At 37.4% G+C, this 24,418-nt stretch overlaps 2 protein-coding genes across 3 annotated transcripts in view; one reads left to right on the top strand and one right to left on the bottom strand.

Annotated features, from left to right (window-relative positions):
• Positions 1–4,616: 4,616 nt before the first annotated feature.
• LOC121430863 (eukaryotic translation elongation factor 1 epsilon-1-like) lies at positions 4,617–12,908 on the bottom strand. Its single transcript, XM_041628286.1, has 5 exons — positions 12,784–12,908; positions 11,172–11,369; positions 9,878–9,973; positions 7,778–7,837; positions 4,617–4,815 (listed from the first exon to the last, which is right to left on the bottom strand). Exons 1-5 carry the CDS (start codon positions 12,868–12,870, stop codon positions 4,729–4,731), a joined length of 528 nt encoding a protein of 175 aa, XP_041484220.1. The 5' UTR covers positions 12,871–12,908; the 3' UTR covers positions 4,617–4,728.
• Positions 12,909–15,781: 2,873 nt separating this feature from the next.
• The window catches only part of LOC121431125 (nucleoprotein TPR-like), a 70,252-nt gene continuing 61,615 nt past the window's right edge, over positions 15,782–24,418 (top strand). For both annotated transcript variants that reach the window (XM_041628628.1, XM_041628627.1), the window contains exons 1-2: positions 15,782–15,980; positions 22,301–22,405. In XM_041628628.1, the coding sequence (XP_041484562.1) occupies positions 15,812–15,980; positions 22,301–22,405 (274 nt within the window). In that variant the 5' untranslated portion in view covers positions 15,782–15,811. The remainder of the gene's footprint in view (positions 15,981–22,300; positions 22,406–24,418) is intronic.

Genomic DNA, 24,418 nt, shown 5'->3' with positions numbered 1-24,418 from the left:
TGTAACCACTTGACTAACAAAAAAATTAAACAGAAATCAAACTTTTTTTTTGCTGATCATTCAGTTGGGGTGCTCGATACCCCCCAATACCCATTTAACATTCTATCTATAACTTGATGGGAAGCTCTTTTCCAAACTGTAGACAATAATTATCAGTTATCAATCATATTCCATGAAGAAAATCTGCTAAATAAATATACCTAAAAACAATTGCCAATTATTCAAAGAACAAAGTCAATTGCTAAACATCATTAAAGAATGTTTTCTACGGATTCATTATCATAAAAAGAATCATTTTATAAGTTTCACTTTAGTATCAATCTTTCCACATGAAAAATTAATAATCCTATTCACAGTACAATGAAAAATTGTATGATAGAAATTCTTGAAGAATGACTTTATTTATTCATGTGATATAATTTTCAAAGTAATAAATAAGACAGGAAAAAGAAAGAGTAATTTCATTGATGAAGTTACGCCTAATAAGCCAGGTGTCAAATCTTGAAAGTCACACACAAAAAGGGGATAATAAGTACATACCCAACTCGACGGTGTTTCTTTAAACAATTTATCATAATTCATTATTATGCCACATTAGTTTCATCCTTGAATATGCTCACAACCGGTAATGTGAAAATGACTAAGTTTGTTATTTTATGTATTTTTAAATCATAAACTGAATAAAATTTAGCCTTTGTGCTGCAATTATTTTAATTGAATTAACCAAACATTTCACATTGATTCATGAATGTTAATAGCGTAATGATACAAACATTAACCTTTCTCACAGTTACATCGTAATCATGATCATAGCGAGTTCCACCGGTTGGCAAACCAAATTACTTTATTAGAAAAATAATGAATGAATGCAGTAAAAAACAATATGCAGATCAAACAAAGAAAAGGAATGCTTTCACATCCATAATTCAAAATGTGAAGTTAAGAAACCGACTAAATTGAGGGCAGTTGAATACAGTTTAGAATCTAAAACAAGGCAAAAGCAATTTCGTGTCTCGCCCACGTATGAAAATAACCAGAAATATCGTGATTCGCGAGGGCAAGCAACAGAATTGTATCGAAACTTCATTGTAATATGACTGGGATGGAATAACACTTGCCTTAAGAGCCTTGCACGTAATTTTAATGTTGACCTGAAAATGACCTTTGACCTTATCATGTGACCTCCGACTGCAGCATAACCTGTAGGTCCCCCAAGTCCATCTACCATCCAAGTTTGGTTGAAAAGCACCTCACGGTTGCAGAGTTAGGTAAGGTTGACCTGAAAATGACCTTTGACCTTATCGTGTGACCTCCGACTGCAGCATAACATGCAGGTCCGCCAAGTCCATCTACCATCCAAGTTTCGTTGAAAAGCACCTTACCGTTGCAGAGTTAGGTAAGGTTGACCTGAAAATGACCTTTGACCTTATCATGTGACCTCCGACTGCAGCATAACCTGCAGGTCCCCAAGTCCAACTACCATCCAATTATGGTTGAAAAGCACCTTACGGTTGCAGAGTTAGGTAAGGTTGACCTGAAAATGACCTTTGACCTTATTGTGTGACCTCCGACTGCAGCATAACATGCAGGTCCCCCAAGTCCATCCACCATCCAAGTTTGTTTGAAAAGTGACTTACGGTTGCAGAGTTAGGTGTCATAAGAGAGTCTTGCATGTAAACTTTAACGTTGACCTGAAAATGACCTTTGACCTTACCATGTGACCTCCGACTGCAGCCTAACATGCAGGTCCCCCAAATTCAACCACCATCCAAGTTTGGTTGAAAAGTGACCTACGGTTGCTGAGTTAGGTGTCATAAGAGAGTCTTGCATGTAAACTTTAACGTTGACCTGAAAATGACCTTTGACCTTACCATGTGACCTCCGACTGCAGCATATCATGCCATCATCATCATCTACCATCCAAGTTTGGTTGAAAAGCGACCTATGGTTGCGGAGTTAGGTGTCATAAGAGAGTCTTGCATGTAAACTTCAACGTTGACCTGAAAATGACCTTTGACCTTACCATGTGACCTCCAACTGCAGCATAACATGCAGGTCCCCTAAGTCCATCTACGATCCAAGTTTGGTTGAAAAGCGACCTACGGTTGCGGAGTTAGGTGTCATAAGAGAGTTTTGCATGTAAACTTCAACGTTGACCTAAAAATGACCTTTGACCTTACCATGTGACCTCCAACTGCAGCATAACATGCAGGTCCCCCAAGTCCATCTACCATCCAAGTTTGGTTGAAAAGCGACCTACGGTTGCGGAGTTAGGTGTCATAAGAGAGTTTTGCATGTAAACTTTAATGTTGACCTAAAAATGACCTTTGACCTTACCATGTGACCTCTAACTGCAGCATAACATGCAGGTCCCCCAAGTCCATCTACCATCCAAGTTTGGTTGAAAAGCGACCTACGGTTGCGGAGTTAGGTGTCAGAAGAGAGTCTTGCATGTAAACTTTAACGTTGACCTGAAAATGACTTATGACCTTACCATGTGACCTCCAACTGCAGCATAACATGCAGGTCCCCCTAGTCCATCTACCATCCAAGTTTGGTTGAAAAGCAACTTACGGTTGTGGAGTTATGTGTCATTAGATTTGTGACGGACGGACGACAGACGACATTTGGATCCCTAAGTCTCGCCTTCACCTCTGGTGGGCGAGACAAAAAAGAAATTATATTTTTTCACTTTCGAACAAGAAGCAGTGTATAAATGGATACAAAATGGGAGAATAAGCCAACATTTTAGTCCAATGCAGTCATACCATCCCCATCCTATGAATTTATAATCAACTATCATAAACTTTTTATCACAAATAGCTGAGACATCTACATCATGCGACCTTTTCTCTTTTTCTTGGTCATACCAATCTGTCCCTTACAAGCAGTAAACAATCAGTATCGAAAAGTAGAAAGACTTAATAACATGTAGGATGATATGATGATTCAAGTTTCCACCACACCACACATAAGCAAGGCATCCTTGTATATTAGTTAAAAGTCCCACTGACATATAATAAGAAGATCAAAACAAGGAAATTGAGAAAAAAAATGTAAAGACATTTCAGGGTCGCATTCAGTATCTCAACATCATGGAATCATGGATTCAACCTCACTTTCCTAGTCTGAAGCCTAAACATTGCAAGAAACATTCAGTAACTTGCATTTTTGTAATCAGTCACATTGGAATATTGAAAAAGAAAAATGTATACATTCGTAATTCCGAAGGTTCGGTTATTCCGAAGGTTCATTAATCCGAAAGCGAAATAAGGTTCGTTGTTCCGAAGGTTCGACAACCCGAAAACAAAATGAGGTTCGTTGTTCCCAAGGTTCGTTAATCCGAAAACGAAATAAGGTTCGTTGTTCCGAAGGTTCGTTTTCGGATTAACTAATGAACCTTCGGAATTATGACTCTCATTTCCTTTTCGGATTAACGAACCTTCGGAATTACGCCACAAATGTTCGGATTAACGTGTTCTTGGGCATGAAGTCAGCTAGATTCAGATAGATCATTAAGTACAAGAAAGGGTCACCAATTGGTTCCATGACATATGCTCTGGCAACAGTTGCTCCAATGGAGAATCTGCATGTTCAGCCAAGCATAAATCCTGGGCCCAGTCTTACTAAGACTAAGAGTTGCTATTGATCCAATCAATCGTAACTCTATGGAAATCCATCAGTGTCAACATTTTTTTACAGGAAATTTGCAAAATGTCCTTCGTAAACAAAGGGGGAAAACCCCATATTGTCCAGGAAACAATGAGTTTATGAATATACACTCTATCTAAAAAATATTTTGAACAAACATGCATTTACTAGATGCTGACGTTGCTGGCTTCCAGAGTTACGATTGATCAGATCAATCATAACTCTTTATGGGCCGGGGCCCATCTTGGGGTCTGTCAGTGGTGGGGATTGGGGGAGTGTTTCACAGAGTTAAGTGTGACTAAGTCTCACAGTCAAATAAATAGTTGCATGCTGTACAAAACGCATCACCATATTGCATCGCACGGCAGACAGAAGGGCGCAAATTTCTCACTAACACACTAAATGCCATCTAACCAATAAAATATCAATTTATTTCAGACCAAACCTGAATGAATGAGTAAAGGGATGAAATGGAACATGAATAGTAAATTTTGTCTAAAATAAATTGATATTTTACATGTTAGATTGGATTTAGTGTGTGCACCATTCTGCTTCGCGAGAGATTTGCATCCTTCTGCCAGCTGTGCGACGATTGGTCAATTCTATCTCAGAGAATGCTAGTTATTGCATACCAATCAATGAGACTGCAGTGCGAAATAGCATGTGGGCATCAGCATTAAGCATGTTCAGGGCTCGTAACACAATGGTTTGCGATGAATTGGAAATATGAAAGAACCACACTGATTGGTCCTGGTCAGTATTTTAAACAGAGCGTGCATGCAACGATTGGTCATTAGTATTTAGCAATTGATTGCAAACTATCGCGTTACAGAGCCCAGGGGAGTGTTTCATCAACATTTTCATCCGACAAGTTGTCAGATCTGACATCTTTCTCCGATGTTGATTGGCTGAGAGGTTATGTTACTATGGTAACTGTCGGATAAAATGGGACTTGTCTGATAAAACGTCCGACAAATCCTTTCATGAAATGCTACCCTGGTCACACTTTATTCTTTGTGAAACAACCCCCCCCCCCCTTCCCGGCTTCCCAACATACACTATACATGATGGTTGGTATCAGTGAGGTACATATCCAGCATACAACCTATTGAGTGCAAAGGGTACCTCTGTCAGGTGTTGCCTGGTGTTTGGAAGCCTCTGGACCTGTGAAGGGGAAAGAGGAGAAAAAAACAGGATAGGAAAGGTGATAGAATAAAAATGAAATCAAAGATTCTCAAAAAAAGACCATCCGGTGAAGTGTCTGTACGCATGAATACAAAACCTGTGCCAAGCTAAATACTGTCAAACCTGTGTCCAGGGTGGTGATTCACAACGATTTAAGTATGACTTAAGTCGATATTAAATGCAGACGCGTACATGATAGGCAACGCGCAATTTACTTGATCAATATGCACACGTGCGCGTCAATTTGCCATGATCTGACCAATGTGGTGATGTCTTTTATACCGCACGCAACTAGGTATTTAAGTGCAACTTGAAGTCATACTTAAATCTTTGTGAAACTTCACCCTATTTCATTAAGTCTTGTTATAATAACAAATGTACAATTTTACTATCAGCCAATCAAACTGAATGATTTCAGTAGCTTTTAACTGTTATTGAATATTTGTTATTGTAAGTGGTTTAATGAATCGGACCCCTGGTCTTTAAATGCCACCCAAGGGAAACATAAAAAGATGACTCCTGGGGCCAATTGCAGAAAATGTTGCAATCAATCACACTATAAAAATCATGCGCAACTTGATTTTCAACCATACATTTGGGACTTGCGATTGAATTTTTGGCTTGCCTTTAAATGCAACTATTTCTGCAACAGGCCCCTGAAGAGAGGTGGCCTTAATAGACAGGTTCTATAATAGGTATTCCTCTTGCATGGGAGAAAATTTTGGTGGCCACTATAGGCAGGGGTTCACTATAGACAAGTAGCCGAATTGCGTTAGTACTTGGCAAAATAAGCACAGCAATTCTGTTAGTAGATGGATCTTTTACAAATAGTAATTTGAGAGCCAAGGGCCCTGTAACGCAAAGCTTTGCAATGAATAGCAAATATGAAAGAACGCTTCCGATTGGTTACTGGTCAGTATTTTAAGCCAAATGTGCGTGTAACAACGATCTTGATTGGTCATTTTATTTAGTGATTGATTGTTAGTCTTTGTGTTACATTCCCCATGTGTGCTTATCTGCTTGAATAACAATGTTTCAGGGAAGAAACAGGAGAAGGAAGATGCTAGATATGAGAAGTCAATTGCTCTTTTTTTTGTATGGTATTATACATATAATATTGTATAAGAACTTGGGCATTGTCATAAAACAGGGTACTCATCTATAACAATGTAATCAAGTTGGAACAGCACCTTTAGAAATGCAACCTCTTAATATGGACTAAGGAAAGAGATTCTTGAAAATAGAATTGTAATAAAGGCCTTAATCTCAAGTCTATAGGAGATACTCTCATCATTTCTGAGGTTTACCATGGCTAATAAAAGCAGTATTCTTTTATGTGAACGAAGGCAATCATGACAAAACTAATTTATAGAAGGAGCGATGTGAAAAATAGACTGTGAGTAAACTCATAAATAAGCATAAGAAAAATCTGGACATAATCATCACCTCACTGGCGGATCCGGGGGGGGGGGGGGGGGGGAGCAAAGCCGACCCGTGCCCCCCCCATGTGAGAAGTAAAATTAAAAAAGTGTTATGTAAAAATGCCATCAAAACAGAAATTTGCCCCCCTCCCTTTGAAAGTGAAGACCTTTCTTTTTCCTTGTCAAATTTTTTCCTCAGAAAAATGCCCCCCCCCAGGAAAATCCTGGATCCCCCCATACCCCTGCGTCACCTTACTGGTTATTTGATACTTTCCTGATAAATCAAATAATAAATGTGTTGTCTGCAATGTGACTCAGACACTAGTATGGTAATTTTCAAATATTTCAATCAAAGAATAACAATATATTTATGGGCATGAAAGCTTACAATACAACAAGTGGAATGCCTCTGGCCGTCTCACCTGCATCACGCGGTTCAATATAGCAGCAGTGCTGACTTTGAATACTACTCTAACTCACACAAGATGTTCAGCGATACATGGTTACTCTTATGTCCACTTTTTATGAACTAGACCAATAAACTTACAGAGATATGATGGTTATTCAACAAAAAACCCCAACATGGCCAAAGTTCATTGACCTTACATGACCTGTGACCTTGATCATGTGACCTGAAACTCGCACAGGATGTTCAGTGATACTTGATTACTCTTATGTACAAGTTTCATGAATCAGATCCATAAACTTTCAAAGTTATGATGGTAATTCAACAGATACACCCAGTTCAGCCAAAGTTCATTGACCTTTGACCTTGGTCATGTGACCTGAAACGCGCACAGGATGTTCAGAGATACTTGATTACTATAATGTCCAAGTTTAATGAACTAGACCAATAAACTTTCAAAGTTATGATGGTAATTCAACAGATACCCCCAATTCGGCCAAAGTTCATTGACCCTAAATGACCTTTGACCTTAATCATGAGACCTGAAACTTGCACAAAATGTTCAGTGATGCTTGATTACTATTATGTCCAAGTTTCATGAATCAGATCCATAAACTTTCAAAGTTATGATGGGAATTCAACAGATATCTGCAATTCGGCCAAAGTTCATTGACCCTAAATGACCTTTGACCTTGGTCATGTGACGTGAAACTCGTGCAGGATGTTCAGCGATACTTGATTAACCTTATGTCCAAGTTTCATGGACTAGGTCCATATATTTTCTAAGTTATGATGACATTTCAAAAACTTAACCTCAGGTTAAGATTTCGATGTTGATCCCTCCAACATGGTCTAAGTTCATTGACCCTAAATGACCTTTGACCTTGGTCATGTGACATGAAACTCTAATAGGATGTTCAGTAATACTTGATTAACCTTATGGCCAAGTTTTATTAACTAGGTCCATATACTTTCTAAGTTATGACGTCATTTCAAAAACTTAACCTCAGGTTAAGATGCGATGTTGACGCCGCCGTCGCCGTCGCCGCCGCCGTCGGAAAAGCAGCGCCTATAGTCTCACTCTGCTTCGCAGGTGAGACAAAAATTGACTTACATTGTCAAACCATCTTGATAAGTGCATATATGTTTCCTTCTCGTGATAAGTGAGCCCATTCTAAAAAGAAATAAGAACATGTATGTAGATTTATTCTTATTCAAGAACACTATTCAAGAGAAACTTAAAAAATGTTAAGCTGCTTGTATGACATTTTATAAAATTACAACAATAATAATAATTAGTCTTATATCGCGCCAAATCCACTCTGTAGAGTGCTCCAGGCGCTTTTTAGGAAATTATAAAAACAAAATTAAGAAGAATTGAACAGAAATGTTTTGAGGTAATGTTTGAAAGTTTCAGAGGTCAAGCATTGCTTGATGTTTTGAGGGAGGCTATTCCATAGCTTAGAGGATGAGTAAACAAATGATCTTTCACCCCAGGTTTTGGAAACTTTGGGGGTAACAAGAGAATTGGAAAGGGAGGAACGTAAAGATCTTGAAGGGGTATAACTTTTGATCAGTGAAATAAGGTACTGGGGAGATGAGCCACGAACACAATGGAAAGTTAACAACAAAATCTAGAACATAATACAATTAACACATATACAGACATAAATCCACACTTTGCTGCTCCTCATTAAAGCCTGTGTATAGCTTTGGTAAAGGGTAAATAATGTGATTGATAATCGAATATCATCTAATATGACAGTCTTACTGAAGCGTAGAGACCGTTAGATATTTTTCCAACTGCACTTCTCTGAGAAAATTTCAAATATTCAAATCTTGGATATATAGCGCCCTCTCTCGGCGATGCTTGTTTTAAATTTAAAAAATGGGCATTCAAGCACTTGTCAATAGATTTAGTGCTTAGATATCCAAAAGTTACAAAGAACATATCTTGAAAGTTTCAGCCCATTCCATGATTTGGAATAGGATTTAATTGAAAGACAAAATCACACAGATATTTTAATTTGATCGGGTGACCCGATCAAGTTAAATTTCCATGAAAAATCGCAAAATTTATCCTGTAAAACACATTTTCATTTCATATCCTCCACATCATAACTGTTATAGGGCATATCCATTCATATTACCTAGCAATGAATTGGAATAGTGATAAGTGCATTTTGGTGGATTTACCAAAACTATACACAAGCTTTAATGGAGTACCTTTCTCCTCTTTTAGAATGTTACATTATAAAGGAATAGGAGCAGACCACAACAAATTTCTCAACATTGATAGCTACCAACTTCTGAATTAAACAGTACATTATATTAAGTTGTCATCTGTTTTGTTTGTGTTATGGTAACTTCTGTAGGTACTCGGCAAGACAGCGTTTTTGCTGGTAAACGCCAAGCTGGTATGTAACCAATTACCTCAGAAAGATTTTACTTGTAGGTTAATCAGTCATAGTGGCTGACGTTTTTCACTTTACATAATTGGTTTAATAATGATTTCTTTAATAATACTTTACATAATTTACTTTACATAATTAATGAAATTCAATTTGAATGCTCCATCTTCTGTTTGTTTTTTTCCATTTTCTTTTGTACTTGTACCATTCCAATATTTTTAAACTCACTGTACATTTAGTGTGCATGCACATGCTAAGATCTAAGATGTGATTAAAAAATGGGCACAAATATCACAAACAATGTGAAACAGGACACATCCACTTCTAGCATCAACAAGGTAAAACAAGAATAGAAACAGTAAGGCCCGAATTCACAAAGGTGGTTTTGAAAACCCACCGTTGAGTTCATGGTTTATGCAGATTTCCTGTACAAATTATGCTTATTTTACCGCGTATATTAACAAATGTCCAATGCTGATGCGCGCTTTTGTCAGTGCGCCAAATTGACGCCTGTTGCCATGGTTAGATACGCTATTTTGTTCATGAGTCCACTCTTCAAACAGTGGACTCGTGAATAAAATAGCGTATCTAACCATGAAAACAGACGTCAATTTGGCACACTATGACAAATCGCGCATCAGCATTTCTTGCACACACGCCCGATACGGGCTAAATTAAGCGTAATTTATGCAGGAAATTTGCATGAACCATGGGTTTTCAAAACCACCTTTGTGAATTCCGGCCTTAATGTTTGACCAATGAGATTACAGATCCCATGAGCACTGAATCATGAACAAACTTACAACTTTGTTGTGAAGACCATAGTAGAGAAGTAAGTCAGCAAGGCTAAATCGCTGTTCAACAAAATATGTTCTTGTAGACAGATACGCATTCAGTTCCTGATGGGGGGAAAAATCATGTTTTGATATATGAAGGAATATTTCAGTGTCTTTATACAAGATAATGTGGATACTATAATAATATTTTTAGATTTTTTTTTTATTAGCATTTCTATTTCCTTCTGTGTGTTCAATGTTGCAATGGAGGAGCCCTAGGAATGGTTGCTTTCTAAAAAATAAAACACTAAAAATATAATTTTATTCTACAAAAAAAGTGACATTTTTTAAATTTCATCAGACAAGTTCAAATATTAGTGTCAAAATAAAGGCATTTGATTTGTGTGTTTAATTCACTTATTCATTCACCTAGATCTCAACAAAGAAAAAGTTATTCTGTCCAAGCAAACTCACAAGAATATAATTGTGGTATGACATTGGCACCAAAGTTCACAACATTAACAAGCTTATTTTGATACTCATAACATATTTTTCAGCACTGGGTAGCCAAAATCTGAAACTTTGAAATCTTCATTTATGTATTCTAAATTTGACCTTTGGGCCTGTTTCATACAGAGTTACTACTGTTGTAACTTTGCCATTATGGCATCTACCATTGCAACAGGGCTCAGCAGCCAATCAAAATCAAGGTTACCATGGTAGTTAACATAATGGCAAAGTTACAAAAGTTACAACTCTTTATGAAAAGGCCCCTGGTCCAAATTTAACAGAGACTTTTAATGTCATAACTGTCATTATAAGTGTAATGAAAACCTTGATTTGATTGATTCTGGCGGATGAGCCCTGCTACGATGGTAGTGACCATAATTTGTGCATTCCATAATTTCATGCACCAAAAAAATGGGCCCTTATGATGTCATCTCTTTATCTTAGGGTTTCTCTTTAATCTCTTGTCCTAAATGATCTCGCTTGCAGTTCTGATTATTCCTTATTCTTTATACACTTTTAATTTATCTTTTGTTAATCAATTTTCATAATTCTCAATCATGAACAGTGCTATCTTGTATGTACATTTTAATAGAAAAAGTCGTCGGCCAAAATCCTCTCATGATAATGAAAATCAATGTATGATATTATGTCTTGTAATATTTTTTTACATTATGTTTTGTTTAACGTTATTGTGCAAAACTGTGAAACAGAATTCAATACTGTATATCAAATCAAGTTTGTGGGACATGTGTTAAAATGAAAAGCGCAAATAGTAATTCCTTCATGAATCAGGCCTCAGTACCATACCCACCTTGAAAACATTCCTTTCCTCTTTGTCTCCCTGACATCTGTCCACCTCTGTTACTCTGTATTCAAGCCACTGACCAACGAGGGCCCTCGATTTAGCATCCTTGCCAACAAGCTCCGCCTTCCCTGATGTGGTTGCTAGGTAGGAGCAGATTGACATCAACCCAGAGACAGACGTTCCATTGCACTGAATGCAAGGTAACTTTGAAAAATAATACAAATCGATAATGGAGATTTTAAAAATCATATTCTAGATGTCTACAAGTTTCTATTAGTAGATAGCACTGGTTCACTGCTACCATCCTGCCTGTGGGGAATCTACAGGTAGGACTATGGTATGCCAATGCTATACATAGCACACACTTTTAAAAAAAAATCATTAAAATATCACTTTTGTCACCAAAATTACTATTTTCCATACAGCTGCAACTTTTTTTTCATTAGTAACTTGGGAATAATTGTATTCACCAGAGCACTCAAAAACTTGAATTTTGGGCATATTTTTTATACGCCTTCTATTCGTGGAAAGTAATATGGCAAAAAAAAATCATTGTTCAATATCTCTTTTTAATTAAGAAAAAATAATCTAAAGAATTAAATCTACATAAGCAGTAGAGGCGCATGGCCAATATGGGAGACTCTCTCCAATAGGGGAGACAATCTCCCACATTGGAGACTTGCTTTGCAAAAGGACAAAAGAAACAACACCAAGAAAAGCATGATTTTTTCCACCCAAAATTTTGTCTCACTGAGGTCAGAAGCCCATTTGTTTTGTGTGTGATTGACAACAAAAATCCTTATCAAAACAAAAGTAGACAGTGAATTTTTAAAGTAGACGGTGAAAAGGGGTAATTTTTCATGAGGAATCTATCACATTTTTATTTGCCGCCAAGGTAATCCTTTTGCCGCAAATGTAAACAAAGGAAATTGGTCTCCAAAACTGGAGACTGTATCTGAAATTGGATACCCAAATTCTTCACAAAAGTCTCTGATATTGGAGATAATCTCCCACATTGGAGACAGTCTCCAATATTGGCTGTGCGCCTCTACTGATATGAGCCAAGTTATATGATGAATAGCTGTAATGAAAACTGAGAGTGTAAGAAAATCAAACATTTGTCCCATAGAAAATAAACCAAAAGTTGCCACCCTCATTTTGCCATATTAATGGAGATGTAACTGAGAACAAGGTTAGGCCTGTATATCATAACCTTGTTCATTGAATGACTATGACTGAGTGCATCATCCCTATATATTGATACCTTGAGATAAATGAGATCCACTACCAGGCGTCATTCGGGAGTAAGCCTACGTAGTAAATATTTTTTACTCCCCAGAATTAATGGCCAGATGCCTCCGGGCTAGTACTTACACGCAGCTGCGCAGGCAGCAGATGAGCTCCGCCACCGCTCCGCTGGGGCAGCAGCCATGGCCCGCATGGGCATGGCAGCGCCGCAGGCTGGGCCCGGTGCGACCTTATGCCTTAGCCCTTCCTTAGAAGAGCCGTGGCCGTGCGATGCTGCAGACAAACTTAACGGTAAACCGGCAAATACCTTATTGTAAGTTTGTAACTGTAACTTAAGTCAAATGGCGTAAACAAACAGACTGATATTCACCTTCGTCTCACTATTAATATTGACTTTTACGTTCCCTATATCGAAAAAAGAAGCAAGGGATCGAATCTCATTCCGTTTTTCTGCCATGTTGTTGAATTGATGGCTCAGACTCAGAGACAGCTAGCTTAGCTCAGCAGAGAATTTTGCACGTGTGTCGTCCCAATGACGTGAATAAAAGCATCACCCTAGTTTTGCGGACTGTTGGGAAGTGTTGCCAATCTAATAAACAGTCAATCGGCAATGACCTTGATATTGATTATAGTAACAATAATGACCATAATCATAACAATAATAATACTAATGTGGGGAAAGAGGGGCTTTCGGATCAAATTAAGGGGGAGGGGGGGGGGCTGTACTAATGCCTCTACCTTGATGCCGCGCGCCCAGGTCTGGCGATATATATTTTCACAAAGTTAAGCCAAGACGAAGGGGGGGGGGGGGGGGGAGCTGCCGAATTTTATTGGGTGCATGCATGCACGGAAATAAATTTTGCATGCCCCCATCCCATTGGTACCGATATCAAGATCAACTTTGTCTGATTCTTGAATGTAACTTTGCCCTTTTAAATTTGTTTTACTTCGTTTACTTATGATGCAGATATAATTTTATATTTGTTTATTTTAATATTACTATCTTCTAGTTGTTCGTATAGGCCTATAAATGTTTGTAGTTCTATGTGTTTTATGTTGTGCAGGCCCCTCGTAAAACAGTAATTTGAATTATTGATGAGACTATACCCTGCTGAAATAAAAATCAAATAAATAAATAAGTTATGTAATGCCGCGAACGGTACGTCGTTCGGAATTCCCCTCCGGTCAGATTGTATTTTCACTCTGAGGGTCGTAATATATCAGTTGTTCAAACATTTATAAGTAACCTTTGTACAATTCTTTGATAGGCAGCTAGGGGCTGGCTGCACGAAGAGTTTTAAAATAGGGGAGGGGGGGCAAACGCGAGCAAGATGAATTGTATATGTTTGTTTGTTTTTTTACAAAATCGACGGTGTGAAGCGCGCGAACTTTTTATTTCTTTAATCATTATCTCACCCGAAAATGAAAAATTCTGAGCAGTTATTAGATATGACAGCGCGCAGAGCACAAGCTTAAAGGACAGGCCCAACAAAAACTTGATTTGAATAAAAAGAGAAAAACTCAACAAGCATAACACTGAAAATTTTATCAAAATCGGATGTAAAATAAGAAAGTTATGACATTTTAAAGTTTCGCTTATTTTCAACAAAATAGTTATATATATATATGAACGAGCCAGTTACATCCAAATGAGAGAGTTGATGACATCACTCACTCACTATTTCTTTTGTATTTATTATATGAAATAATTCTAATTTTCTCCTCATTGTCCAGTAAAACAAAGTTTTATTTTGCCCTGAGCATGTGGAATTCCATTAGTTTAACATTTTGTGCTTTAGGCAAGGAGGTCCTAATCGTCAAATTCGTAAAAATTGAAATATTGTATAATTCAAACAATAAAAAACAAAAGAAATAGTGAGTGAGTGACATCATCGACTCTCTCATTTGGATGTAACTGGCTCGTTCATATAACTATTTTGTTGAAAATAAGCGAAACTTTGAAATGTCATAACTTTCTTATTTTACATCCGATTTTGATGAAATTTTCAGCATTGTGCTTGTCTGATTTTTCTCTATTTATTCAAATCAACATTTTTCTGAGGTGGACTTGACCTAATTTCTAAATAAACTCATTTTTGTAGAGGGTGGCAAGGCTGGCGAAGAAATATAATTACTACATCATAGGCGGATCCAGGTGGGGGTCCGAGGGGCCCGCCCCCTCCTATTGTCGGAGCTTAAATATCAAGTTTGGAAGTCCGATATACAAAACATATTTCTCGGAAATCGAAATTTCATTAATATGTGTGATTTACGAATTAATTTTTAAAAAGTGCTCTGTAAAAATGTCACTTTTATGGTCTTAATATTAATATTTTCTGCTCGCGCAGCGCGCTCTCGAATTTTTATTCATCAGGTACCTATATTATTTTCATGTATTCCATAAAGTTTTCAAAATATCCCTTTTCAGGTCAGATTGTCAAAACATAGCGGATTTTGTATGTCTCCGAGCCAATATTGATTCTATAACAAACTACTTACAATCCCCTTGTCATGACAGTTTATAAAAAAATTTGCCCACACACTCACACACACACACCCTCACACACACACACACACACACATATATATATATATATATATAAAATAGAGGGGGCACAGTGTGGCGCGTGTCAGAGTTATTTGTTTTACTTCTACTCTGGCCGGGCGCGTGTGGCAAAAAGTGGCAACTAGTTATTAGCATACCGAGCGAACGAAGTGAGCGAGAACAAAATCACTTTTTCATGAGAATCTATACTTTGGATAGATTTTGATAGATTGATAGTTCCGTTCATATTAGTCTGAACTTCCTAAATTTTCAAGCTCGCAATATTTGATTAGTGAGATTCGTATGACAATTGTGATTACAACGAATACAAAAAGTGCCTCATGTATATGTAATTCTAACACTCAATCAAGCGCTTGGCACTCGCATTAGGTGATCATATGGACTCTTACAAATATATAATTTCCCTGTTTGGGGTACGATTTATTCCATGTTAATCACTCTTTCCTTCCTTATCCCGCTTTCCTTCCGTTTTCTTTTGATACTTTGTTTTAGTTTTTATTTCAGCTTCTAGCTCCCCCTCTTTCTTTACCTTTTCTCCCTTTTTTACTTCCCTTCCTTTCTTTATTCCTTTTCCCTTTTTACATTTTAAATCCGTGGGGGAGGGCAGGCTGCCTTCTGCCCCCGCCTGTTATGCAACTGTTCCGTCTCCTTCTCCCTTTCATTTACTTCTATTTCTTATTCTACTTCTTCTTCACCGGCCCCCTTCTAATTTAGCATTCCTATATCATGCATAATCTTTATGCCTTTCTCTACTTTCAAATTGGCAATACAAATGTTTGACTGAACTGAAAATTGGCTTATTTCACTCCACGCGCAGTGTTGGTCGGTAAAGATGGCGGGTGACTCCGAAAATTTTAAAGAACTTGCTTATGTTTTGAGCGGTGAGGAGCTGAATTCGCTTCCAGAAGAGGTTAAGCTGAAACTAGAAAAACTGCTATCTTCGAATACAACGTCATTAAATACATTGAAAACAAGTAATGAACGACTGAAGATCAATTCAGGTAAGTTATTCAGGAACTGAAGTGATGATGAGGAGACTAGCTCAGGCTCAGCCCAGCGGCTCACGTCACATCAGTCATCACGGGGCATCACGTCCGCGGCCGGGGGAAACGAAGTTACCGCTGGCGCAGAGGCTGGCCTCGAGCCGAGGTGCTGGGGCCTGTTTCATGACGAGATGAGAGATACGTAGGAAAGTCAAAGGACTAAACTTACATGTGACGGACCATACAAATTATCAAAATCACCTGAGTAGAATCGATTTTAAAATCGGTGTTCGATCAATGTCATCGATCGCCGGTGCAGATTTAGCAAAATCGATGCATTGCCCACTCATTCAATGAACAAGGTTATGATATAACCTTGTTCTCAGTTATATCTCCATGTGTGGCAAAATCAGGGTGGCATTGTTTGGCTTATTTTCTCTTTTTCTTTGGGGCAAATGCCTGATTTTTTTACACTGACAGTTTCCAATACACCTATTATTCATACTACTTGACTCTTATTAGGTGGTCTGTCTATGACAGATCACCTCTTAATTTCGTCAGAATTTTCTTATTTTTATTTATTTTTACGGATTTTCTTGTCGCCAAGTTATCTCAAAATGGATTTGGTCATTTTCATTGAATTTCATGTCATCTATAGGATCTGTCATGGACACGTCAAAATAAGCTTTTCAAGGTCATCAGGTCATGATGACGTCATCTAGGCGCCATTTTGTAAAATCACATCAATCATATCTCCATTATCAATTATCAAAAATCAAACAAATTAACATCACATCAACTTCAGGTCAAGGGTCATCAGGCCATGTCATCAGAGGTCACCTGGAGGTCACGACGCGCTCGTACGCGCGCTTCAAAATTTTAAAATGCTCAAAATCACTTTTTGACCGAACGAGAGTACGTTTCAGGTCATTTTAAGCATTTCAAAATTTTGCGCGCGCGCATGTGTGCGCCTTTTTTCCGCGCGTAACGCCTTAACGCAACGCAGAAACACCGTTTTTTTTACATCATTTCATTGATAATAAAATTCTGAACAATTTGATACCTTGATCAACCTTTTACGACCATTAATAACGAAATTAGCACCCGTTAAAGTTTGCAGCACGTGTGCGCGCGAGCTCTCACTATAGGCCATATATGGGCAAAAACATGCCTATTGCAAATTCACTGTAGCTCTTTAAATAATCCGTTGACCCCCAATTTTTTTTTCATATATCGATAGAGTATGAGTTGTAGATTTGATTTCATGTCACCATTGTCCCTAAATTATATCGTGACGTCATCAAAATGGCGCCTAAACTAAAAATTTCATTTTTTCAAAAATGACGTCATCAAATTTATGCAAATTTCGTTGTAACTTCTCGAATATAGATCGTTTTTCGCCCAGATTTCGATATGTTGTAGTTTAGAATGTACTCTTTCTCCTTAGTAATCATGAATTTTCGTTTTGAGAAATGCATCATTGCGTAAAACAGCGATAAAAAGAGGCATGTCATTTTTCCTCATTTTGCGTGTAATCTCTATGGGACATGACTTTTTCTCAAAACTAGATTCGACATTCCGCTATTTCGTAAGCCATATCTCCATTTTTTCTTGTCAGTTTTCTTTAAGCTTTTAGTATGTTGTAGCTGAGATTCTAAGCTTTCGGAAGTGTGCCCTTTATTTTTTGATCAGATGCCGGGATCATGCCCGTATTTCACTTGCAAAATTGGACTTGTAATTCTCAAAATTGCTTACGTGTATTCTCTATGGGGAATATCGTGGCTTTGACTGCTTTCTAAAGGGCGCGGGTTCGAGTCCTGGGGTGAACAAGATGATTTTTAGGTGGTCTGTCTTTGACAGATCACCTCTTAATTTCGTCAGAATTTTCTTATTTCTTTCTTTCTTACTTTCTTTCTTTATTTTTACGGATTTTCTTGTCGCCAACTTTTCTCCGAATCGGCTGAATCAATTTTGCTGATTTTTTCGTCATACATAGGATCTGTCATGGACACGTCAAAATAAGCTTTTCAAGGTCATCAGGTCATGATGACGTCATCTAGGCGCCATTTTGTAAAATCACATTATCAATCATATCTCCATTATTAATTATCAAAAATCAATCAAATTAACATCACATCAATTTAAGGTCAAGGGTCATCAGGTCATGTCATCAAAGGTCACCTGAAGGTCACGACGCGCGCGTACGCGCGCGTCAAAATTTAAAAATGCTCAAAATCACTTTTTGACCGAACGAGAGTACGTTTCAGGTCATTTTAAGCATTTCAAAAATTTTGCACGCGCGCACGCATGCGCGCGCGTTTCCGCGCGTAACGCCTTAACACAACGCAGAAACACCGTTTTTTTTTACATCATTTCATTGATAATAAAATTCTAAACAATTTGATACCTTGATCAACCTTCTACGACCATTAATAACGAAATTAACACCCGTTAAAGTTTGCAGCACGTGTGCGCGCGAGCTCTCACTATAGGCCATATATGGGCAAAAACATGCCTATTGAAAATTCACTGTAGCTCTTTAAATAGTCCGTTGACCCCCAATTTTGTTTTCATATATCGATAGAGTATGAGTTGTAGATTTGATTTCATGTCACCATTGTCCCTAAATTATATCGTGACGTCATCAAAATGGCGCCTAAACTAAAAATTTCATTTTTTCAAAAATGACGTCATCAAATTTATGCAAATTTCGTTGTAACTTCTCGAATATAGATCGTTTTTCGCCCAGATTTTGATATGTTGTAGTTTAGAATGTACTCTTTCTCCTCAGTGAACATGAATATTCGTTTTGAGAAACGCATCATTGCGTAAAACAGCGATGAAAAGAGGCATGTCATTTTTCCTCATTTTGCGTGTAATCTCTATGGGACATGACTTTTTCTCAAAACCAGATTCGACATTCCTCTATTTCGTGAGCCATATCTCCATTTTTTCTTGTCGGTTTTCCCTGAGCTTTTAGTATGTTGTAGCTGAGATTCTAAGCTTTCGCAAGTGTGCCCTTTATTTTTTGATCAGATGCCGAGATCATGCCCGTATTTCACTTGCAAAATTGGACTTGTAATTCTCAAAATTGCTTACGTGTATTCTCTATGGGGAATATCGTGGCTTTGACTGCTTCTTAAAGGGCGCGGGTTCGAGTCCTGGGGTGAACAAGATGAATTTTTTTTTTCACTTTTTTTTCTTTTTGCCGCTTCTTACATGATCCTTTATGATAATTTAAAGGTATAAAAGTTTAAATTTAGCAAGATAAAACAGATTATAATTGCTTTTTTCATATCACATGTGTTTTGCGTGTAATCTCTATGGGACATGACTTTTTCTCAAAACTAGATTCGACATTCCTCTATTTCGTGAGCCATATCTCCATTTTTTCTCGTCAGTTTTCCCTGAGCTTTTAGTATGTTGTAGCTGAGATTCTAAGCTTTCGGTAGTGTGCCCTCCATTTTTTGATCAGATGCCGGGATCATGCCCGTATTTCGCTTGCAAAATTTGAATTGTAATTCTCAAACTTGCTTACGTGTAATCTCTATGGGGAATATGCTAGCTCAATGGATAACGCATTTGACGTGTTCGTCCGTATTGCTGACGTGTAGGTCCGTGTTGCTGACGTGGTGGTCCGTGTTGCTGACGTGGTGGTCCGTGTAGCTGACGTGTAGGTCCGTGTTGCTGACGTACATGTATTGGTCCGTGTTGACGACGTGCTCTGCCGGCATGATCCGTGTAGATCCGTGTGAAGCTGCCGTGTTGATGCCGTGTTCACAGTCATCTGGGGCAAAACTATCCCGGACCTCCCCGGATCATGCCGGCATTGCCGTGTTGATCCGTGAGGTATAATCATCTATCTTGTATGTATCTGTTTGAAGATGTATGTCTGACGATTGTCATCACCACATCAATAATCACATTTAGTAATGGTCAAAACTTATTCTTAGGATGTCTACGATCAAGATTATCAATGATATCTAAATGATTTATTTCATACATCAGCCGACACTGAATGACAAATCATGACAGACCACCTAATTCGTCCTCATGACGAATTAAATTCTAGTTTAAATTTGATTCTTTAAATCGTTTTTTCTTAATTAAAAACAGAGCTCAAAAAATGAAAATTATCTTGCCATATTACTTTCCATCAATAGAGGGCGTACACAAAAATATGCCCAAAATTCATGTTTTTGAGCGCTCTGGTGAATACAAAAATTATTCCCAAGTTACTAATGAAAAATAAATTGTAACTGTATGGAAATTAGTAATTTTGGTCACAAAAGTGATATTTTAATGATTTTTTAAAGTGTGTGCTCTGTACAACATTGGCATACCATAGTCCTACCTGTAGATTCCCCACAGGTAGGGTGGTAGCAGTGAACAAGTGGCATTGCCATTGAAAAAAAAAAAATGCATCGGCAGGCCAATTCGCATATTCGTTTGGTTCACAAAATCAACCATCGAAATAAACAGTCATGTCCAACTTGACTACTAGACTACTCACTTGATTTGTATTGCCTCCAAATTTTCAAAAATTTGTGTAATTATGATGCCTATTCACCATTAAATTGAAGTTTATTTCGATCATAGTTCGAGTCTAAGTCGTCTGTTCGTGCCGAGATAATTTATGCACGATGAATTCATGAATGGAACTCATAATACTCATCGCCATCGATCGTGCATGCGCAGTACTGTGCTTTAATCAAACCAGAAAATAGCTGGAAAATTGACGTGATCAACAGAAAATAAACCTTGATTTCATGAGCAATATTAATATGACCTGAGAACATTATTTAATTTTAAATCGTAACAATTATTTGCATATGATAATATGAATTATAAATTAGAGCTTGATGTGAAACGTTTGTAGGCCCTATTTCCTTTCAATTATCAATGATGGACATTACATGGCGATCGACTCGAGTGATGTGAGTGCACTTGTCTACAAAAAATAATTATCTCTTCAGGATTGATTCTCGAACATTGTCAACATGCGGAAAGTCTTTTCAAGATTGCAATATCACCATATAATAACATTTTACATGACAAAACAGAGAAAATTGCGTTTGATATTTTTACCCATCAATTTGGCTCTGATTTCGTGAATATGTCATACGTCATCGAACGCGCATGCGCATTCTGCTACTTTTCTCGGAGACGTCCAGAGTCAGAGATGGAATAAGAACAATAATGCCAATTTTGTAGTATGGCCATAAAATCTTATTAAATCGTAATTATTTAACATCCAATAATAATTCAGAGCTCGATCCGAGACATTTGTATTTATTTCGATCGTATGCTCCTGTGCATAAAAAAATTGACTTATATCAGGATTAATTCTTGAACATCGTCATAACTCATATTCCACAATCTGTCCTCACAATCGTTATATCAGCATTGAATACCGATTCAAATGACCATCCAGAGAAAATTACGTATTTATTCCCATCAATTTGGAGCTCGTTTTGGCTCCAACTACCCCGCCAAAAACTACACGATCTCAGGCAATTTACAGCGCTCTCCGCTGGCTGAATCTGGCAAGCACGCCTGTCGTTTCGGGAGAGTGAGTCTGCGGACGGGGCTGGTGTGTGCGAGTCTGGAATGCGAGTGCTAGTTGACCGAAAATCATTCGGATCGACTCGGCGTGATTCAAGTCTTTAATATTGTTTCATTTTAAACTTATATGTTGTCATCTGCTAATATCATTGTTGAAGATATTTTTGGAAGAATTCTGCATTGGTCCCTGGCTTTTTTTGTGTTTTGTGATCATGGAAAATACAAACAAACTTTGCTCTGTCATCTGCTTGTGCACTCACCCGGCCAGCGCATACTGTCAGTGCATGCAGTGCGTGCATAGCGCATCGACGCAACGACCGGAGCAAAAAAATGACTCAATATTCTTGGCTTTCAAAATTCGATGCATCGATGTTCGATCGAATTAAAGCTGTCGAACACTCAGGCTTAAAATTTACAATTATGAAATTGAAAATATTAATATTTTTCTATTCATAACAATATAACACTAAAATGACTTACAACTAATGAGTGCATGCATATTTGTGTTCATTGAGGAATTTCTTTTCAGAAAATATACACTTTAACTATCATAGGGTGCAGGTGCGGATCCAGGATATTTTGAAAGGGGGAGGTGTGCACATTTTCCCGAGGAAAAAATTGAAAAGCAGAAATAAAAAAGTGATCAAGTTAGGAGGGAGGGTCGCCCTTCCCATGCCCACCCCCATCCCCAGGCCTAGGTTGAGCATAAAACTCACAACATTTGGGGCTTATTGAACTGAATCTTGATTACCTTTCCTTCTTGTGTCATGCAGAGCAACGCTATGAACAACTGGAAAAACAGCTGATTGCAGCCCACAAGAAGCTGGAAACAGAGTCGACCCATTTCAAGGATGCACAGAAAAAGGCAGAAGAACTTGGTAAAGATTTGTTCAATGTATAGATAGTATTCCTTGGCACTGTAGTTCAAAACAAGATAATGCAAAGTAAAGAAATTACAGGGCAAGTCCATCCCAACTTAAAGTTGATTTGATTAAAACAAGAAAGAAATCAAACAAGCATAACACTGAAAATTTAATCAAAATCAGATATGAAATAAGAAAGTTATGGCATACTGTATTTAAGTTTCTCTTAATTTCATAAAACAGTTATATGCACATCTTGGTCAGTATGCAAATGAGGGGACTGATGATGTCATCCATTCACAATTTCTTTTGTATAAATGAAAAATGAAATATTCTTATTTTCTCCTTATTGTCATGTGAAAAAAGTTTCATTCCTCCCTGAACATGTGGAATTACCATTGTTTTAGAGATATATGTTATGTTTATGTTTCAGTCAAGTTGGTCCTTAATTTTAATTCTGTAAGAATAAAATATTGTATAATTCGAGCAAAACAAGAAATATTGAGTGGGGGACATCATCGACTCTCATTTGCATGTTTGCCTGTCGCTGAGATGTGAATATCTGTTTTGTGCAAAATAGGGGAAACCTTGAAATTGTCATATCTTTCTAATCTTTCACCTGATTTTAATGAAATTTTCAGTGTAATGCTTTTTTCTTGTTTGATTGAAATCAACTTTTTTGTGGGATGAACTTGACCTTTAACCCTATCTTAACTGGGCTATTTCAGACCAACATAATTATGGGGGGGTCAAATCTGTGCCGTTGATTACACGATAGCTGCAAAATTTGCACACGCGTAGAGCTGGATGTAAACTACAAGACTGTAGAGTTAAATTTCCCAAAAATTAATTGTATTTTTTATTAATTAAGCAAATAAGTGTATGAAAGTTGACCTAATTTTGTGTTTTGTGTATTTTTGTTGCGTTTAATTCAATTTATAAAGCTAGTAGAATTAGGAGTGGGCTATAAATGGGTGATTTTTGGTTTTAATGTGGGAACAGTTTTTTTGTGTTCCTTTTACCTTATCTCAACATGAAATGACAATATTTTTTGTCTCGGGTCCGAGAAAAAAGTGTGCCCGGCCAAAATCCAAAATGGCCGCCAAAACCCCCCAAAATCACAGTTTTGGCCACAACTTCTTTATTTGGTGGTCTTTTTCTCTGGTTTTGGTGTCTATTCATATGTGTTTGGGGGTAGGCAATTTGTTTTTCCTATAATTAGTACTTTTAAACCATTATTTGTAGAGTTAAAAGGTAATTATACCTAAATTTTCCAATTTTTATAGCCTTTTTTCAGCCAAAAAGCAGGTTTTATCGTCCTGGTGTTCTTGGATTTTAGATGGTTCGAGGTCAACAATAGAAAGCACCTTCATAGAGCTATATCGCTTTTATTCCTCTTCTATGGGTTTTACGGATATTTGTGAAATATATCTTATTAAATGAAAAAAAATTATCTGTAGGGGCTATACAGTATACAATGTACTGTTACTGTACATACTACACTATATACATGTATCCATGCATTGACCACCATGACATATGACAAAGCCTGTATATAAACTATAGTGTCATACATTAGAAATAAGCTCCTAAGGTTTAAAATTACATTGTGAATTTGATTGCTTGTCAGCTGATATACATGATGAAACCAGCAACGTTAATTGCACATAAAAATATCACATATATATCATATATGTACATCACATATCTAGCCATATCTTCTTCATTTGGAGGCTTTGTTTTACCTGGTTGTGGTGTCTAACTGGCCTATGTTTATGGGGTCAGGTAACTATCATGGTAATTGATCAAATTGAACAGCCAATCAGATCAGAACCAAGGATTCCATGCAAGTTACCATTAAGTTAACATAATGGTAAATTTTTATGCAACGGGGCCCAGAATAGCTACAGTGTAAATGCCATGATGTGGGGTTAATTACCTTTCTCCACCCCCTGAATTAGAATATTTGACAAAACATGTCCTCAGTTTCTGAGACAAAACATATCTTCAATTTCTGAGGCATCTTAT

The sequence above is a fragment of the Lytechinus variegatus genome, chromosome 17 (assembly GCF_018143015.1).
Source record: "Lytechinus variegatus isolate NC3 chromosome 17, Lvar_3.0, whole genome shotgun sequence".
NCBI classification, from domain to species: Eukaryota; Metazoa; Echinodermata; class Echinoidea; order Temnopleuroida; family Toxopneustidae; genus Lytechinus; species Lytechinus variegatus.
This window is presented reverse-complemented; position numbering and strand designations above follow the sequence as displayed.